Here is a 5,333-nt window from a genome sequence, read left to right as displayed (position 1 = left end):
AAACACTTCAGATACACATAAACATTTTATGCTTTAAAAATATACTTAGTACATTTTGAATTTGCAAATTATGAGGTCTATTTCTAAAATTAAAAAATTTGTTTCACCTATTTTGATATATCACTATTTGTCAGGCCTATTTTCAGTATTTTCCTTTGAATTTATTGCAATGAAAAAAAGAGTACATATTCATATATATGAATTGGAAGACAAATATTAGTAAATAAGCTTTACTGTGGGGATGTAAAGAAAGAAAAAATGAAGAAATATGAGTAAAAAAGTGCTAAAAAATTACTTCAAATATTAAAACAAGTTTTGATTAACTTTCTCAAGGCAAGAGCACATTATTGATTCTTGAGCAAATGAATGCTCCTTCACATATCTTCTGTCATTATCTTCAAAGACCATATCCAGAATTGTTATTTACTTCTGCCGCTGCTGCAACTTCTACAACTACAACGACGCTAGATCTCTAATCTACTACCACAAATACCAATCCTCTGTTCCATCTCCTTAAGTTCAACGCCACTAACGGGTCATCATGCTTCCCCACACGCAAAGCACGAACAGTCCAAAACGGATCAGTAGCTGATGTCTGCACTTCCCCTTCTTGGAGCTTGAAAGTCCAAGTTGGGTTACATCGAAGCCTCGGATCAAGAACTCCAAAACAACAGCGGATCCAACTGAGAAAAACCATCCAGGGCCATGACAATGTGCAGTCATAGCAGTGGCTAGCGCGGACAGTAACATATTTGTAATGTAGACAACAATCATCGAGCAAAATCATAACATTCAATAGTTCCTCCAACGGACTAGAAAATGAAAGCACCGGATTCATGTCTAACCCCCTGAATGAGGTTTCGCTTAGTAGCACATAACAAATTGTACTAGGAATCAATATCTTAGACACAAACCAGATGGGTCAACACCTAAGCAAACCCTAGAATTATCCTGTAAAAAAACAAATGCTGCTAAATAAGAGATACTGGGTTACAACTTCCAACTCTCACAAATTCCAATTGCTTGATGTTATTCTGATCAAACTATCTTCATTAGGCTGCTGCATATATCTTGAAAGCCTGAACTACCGTAAAAGGCTCCCATAAGGTGGAAGACAGTACCGACATGCTTCATGCTATTTCACGAACGTACCAGAAGTTTTCAATTGAAAGCTATATACAAACATCTGAATGCTATATAAACATAATGGGAGCATCATCTCCACCAAGCCTGTACATTGATGCTCGGGAAGCCCCTACTCGCCAAGAGATTCCACTTTCCCAAATAAATCATGTAGTGCGCTGTACAGAGGTCCAGCTGCCCTAGGCCTTGAAACTGAGCCTAACAAAATATCTGATGCTGTAAGATAAGGATCGCCATAAAAATTTGCATTGGTCGCAGTGCGAGTTGCCACCAAATTATACTCTAGTGAGATACCAACGAATGCACCTGTTGAAGAAATCAACAACCATATATCATATATAAGTACAGGTACACATCTTCAAGGCAACTTAAAGTATGTAAAAGTCGAATGCAGCAAGACACATGAACCAACTACAGTCTCACCTTTACTGCAGCTGTATGTATAGCAAGTAGCTGCACCTCGATCCCCTGCACGAATATCTGCCTCGGCAACCCTACCAACAGGCCCGGCAGCCGCACTAACACCAGCACCCATAGAAAAATGGACTCGACTGCAGAAAGTTTTCACGTCTTTCATTGTTCGGAGTACAATAATAAAGTCGGTGAGCTCCCCTCCAGCCTATGCACATCGTTAAAGTGGTTTATTTAGGCAAATAGAGAGGGGGAAAATGATAAGGAAGAATCATAGTTATAAAATTCCACGAAATAATACGAGCAATTGTATTTCTTTAGAGCTAACCCTAACAACCCTCACATAGAGATAAGCTTTGAACGTGGTCCAAGAAGGCGATCAATAGCACCAAAGTATAAATGAAATGATCATGAATTTCACCTGAGGACCCCATCCCAGTCCGCACGAGGCCATCGCCGACGGTGCAGACCAGGAGCCATCCGGCTTTCGAGCAATTATCAGCCCAGTGCCAAGCTTGTACGTAACCATCATTCCAGCTTTCAAGACAGTTAGAATAGCTAGGCCTCTTGCTCCCTTTAAGACTGCATCTGGTATTGACCTCTCTGGTTTCAATTTGCCGATCTGTGCAGACAAATGCAAGTCTGCTTAAACCACCGAAACATCCTTCAAGCACGAAAATATTTGGGGCACACATTTATAAAGATATCCATCTGAAGTACTACAATAAGTACCTTGTAGTAGGCCCGCACAGTGTTTGTTGCCTTGTAAATCTCCTGCTCCATTGATAAACCGACAGGGCTATTAAGCCACCCTCTCATACAGGTCGAGTCAGTCACATCATGAGTCGCCACCTGTAAATTTAGCAAACATTGAGTCGGTAAAATGTACCATGACAAGAACTTCAAGAAAAATACGTAATTCCTTTCCACAATCTGATGTCTTCAAGGGAACCTGATAGCCAGATCCTCAAATCATGCAACGAAAAAATCGCAGCGAGACCAGACCTGAGCAGCATTGCTAACTCGATCAGCTAGGGTTCGTTGAATTGGTTCGAGCCTCTCGAAACATGTGTCACACGTTCTCTGTGGATCTCGCTCCCGGAACTTGACTGGCAACAAAGACCTTCCGGAAGAGCAACGCCTGCAGAACAAGCCCCCGCAAAATCGGCAATGATGACGGCCCACGGTAACTGGACGGAAGTTGGCACCACATTGCATGCACGCATACGAAGAGCTGTCCGGCATCCACTGCGGCGGCTCCGCTTCCAGAAGAGCTCTCAATGAACGAACGTCATCTCCATTAGACCCATGAAGAAGAGGTGGGGCACTAGGTACATGACCTTGATTCCTCCAGGAATTGCCAGAATCTGATCTCTCAAGTCCTATGTTCATGCCAGAATGATTTTGACCCTCGTAAGGCCAATCGGAGGAATTATCATCCTCACCACGTACCCAGCCACCAATTCCGGCGACCATGGACAGAGCCCCCCTCAAGACGTTCCAAACGTTTACATTGGGGGTAGTATTGGGCCCAGCCCACCTTTCCTCGTATTCACTACTACAGTAACCTTGTTCAAAGTTGTTGGTGCTACCGGCGGAGGCATGCACTCGCTCCTTGGCAGATGAAACAGGAATCCATGGTCCTGTTTCCTCTTGCCATGGCGGGTCCCCCTGATAATTTGCATCCCATGTTTGACCGTCGTGAGGGTGGTTGTAGGACACCGCAAGACGCTCCGATTCAGCAGCCTTGAATTGCGAAGGCGATGCAACAGCGGCTGCTTGCATCCGATCAATGGCATCTCTCAAGTCTAAATTTAGACATAAATTGACGTCAGCCTCGAAGGGCGTTCGACAAAGAGGGCAGAGGGGCATAGCGGAGTGCATCTGCACCTGCAGCAGGAGAGGAAGACACAAAAAGAGAATGACCAAAATCATTATCAGCAACAGCACCAGCAGGCACTACCACCATCACCACCACCAGCATAGCACTACCATCGTCATAACAAGCGTCAACATCAACACCGCCAGCACCATCACAGCGGCAAGGGGAGGCAAAAGCAACCGAGCAGGATCAGGGGAGAGAAAACCCTAGATTGGGAATGTGAAGAACCTGTTGGAGGCAGGCGAGGCAGCCGTTGTGGCCGCAGGGGAGGGAAGCAGGACCACCATAGGTGCCGAGGACTTCCATACACATAGAACAGGTGGGGACTTCATCTTGCAGAGGTTGCGAGTGGGGTCGTTGGTACGAAAGCAGCATGTCGGTGGGGGTGCGCGTGTGAGGAGGGGTATCCATCCAACAGATCAGTGCAGAAAATTCACCCAGAGGAGAGGCAGAGGAGAGGGGCTAAGAAGAGGAGGAAGGGAAAGGACGCGCGAGGCGATACACGAGATTCATCGCAAGAAAACAGCAGAAAAAGAACACAAAATAGAAAGAGAAGGAGAAGGAAGATGAGGAGAGCAAATAGAAGTGAAGAAGAGCCAGAGAGGAAGGGAGGAAGAGGAAGGGGACGCAAAGCAGAGCAATGAAGCAATTAAGAAATAAAGGAGCAATTGCTCGTCAAGGCAAAGGCAAAGGCATAGCGGGCGGGCAATCGCGCCGGAGGAGGAGGAGGAACAGGTAAGGTATGGTGCACGAGACACTAGCGTAGCGTAGCGCACGCACGCATTGCGATCGATCGCAACCCCCCCATACCCTCCCTTCAAACCCCCCTCCCCACACCCAGTCCTCAATCCTTCCTTTCGATCAGACCCTGCCTTGACCCAAGCATCAATCCTCCTCTCTGGTCTGATCGCCCCAGCCTTCAACCAATCTCTCGTTACCAGTTCGCAGATGGTGATGTCACAATCCCAACATTTTAACGTCCATCTTTCTTGTATGTAACAATAGTCTCAAATTTGTACTCTTGTGAAAATCCTGCTTTCTTGAAACCATAGTGCTATCAACTTTATGATAAAAACTGAAATTATAAGACATTATCATGCACCTAAATGATGAAACTTATTGGACTTTCTTGGACACCATCAACAATTCACTTTAAAAAGTGAAAATTAAACAGTAATTTAAATATTAAATTCCAGATTATTTATTATTATTTTTAATTGTAAAAAATATTTTGGATTTTCCTCCTATTTCTTCTCTTAAGAAGATATACTTGTTAAATATTTCAATTACAAATGCTAGTTAAATATTTAACTGACATTGGAGTTCTTTGCTTTGTTTTAGAAGTAATATATTATATTTAGTAATTGATGTGTAATAAAGTATAATATAGTTTGGATAGAAATATGGATAGAGAAACAAAATTGTATATATATATATATATATATATATATATCTTACTTTATTTTAGAAGATTCTTTGTTTTGATCTTAAATATTAAACATAAATTTTAGTCTATAAATATATTTTGATAAGAAAAATTATTTTATTAAGTCCATAATATCTAAAATAAAATGATATAGTAATATTATGTGTAGATTCAACTTGTAATAAAACAACATGTAATTGATAGAAAAAGAAAATAATAAAAAACAAAAAACAAAAATAGTATTGGTAAATATAGCCTTAAAATAGATTTTTCTTGTCCTTGAGATTTATTAATTGATATGTAAAAAATAATCTTTAATAGAAATTGTGCTTGTTGTAATTTATTTTTGTTTTTTTTTTTTTCAAAATTTAAGAAATTTAACTTAATTGGTAAAATAAAGACCTATATATAAAGTTGGGCTCCAATTATAATTTCAATATTAATTATATTTGGTATAAAATCTTTTACAAT

The 5,333-nt window shown here is 41.3% G+C and overlaps 1 protein-coding gene across 1 annotated transcript; it reads right to left on the bottom strand.

The window, feature by feature from the left end:
- Nucleotides 1–813: 813 nt before the first annotated feature.
- Nucleotides 814–4,210, bottom strand: LOC112274419 (uncharacterized). The gene is made up of 6 exons (XM_024503906.3): nt 3,665–4,210; nt 2,560–3,444; nt 2,287–2,406; nt 1,976–2,176; nt 1,567–1,762; nt 814–1,449 (listed from the first exon to the last, which is right to left on the bottom strand). The coding sequence occupies exons 1-6, from the start codon at nt 3,845–3,847 to the stop codon at nt 1,256–1,258; spliced, it is 1,779 nt and encodes a 592-aa protein (XP_024359674.1). The 5' UTR covers nt 3,848–4,210; the 3' UTR covers nt 814–1,255.
- Nucleotides 4,211–5,333: the final 1,123 nt, after the last annotated feature.

This window comes from Physcomitrium patens, chromosome 21 (genome assembly GCF_059467195.1).
Source record: "Physcomitrium patens ecotype Gransden chromosome 21, ASM5946719v1, whole genome shotgun sequence".
In the NCBI taxonomy this organism is placed as follows: Eukaryota; Viridiplantae; Streptophyta; class Bryopsida; order Funariales; family Funariaceae; genus Physcomitrium; species Physcomitrium patens.
This window is presented reverse-complemented; position numbering and strand designations above follow the sequence as displayed.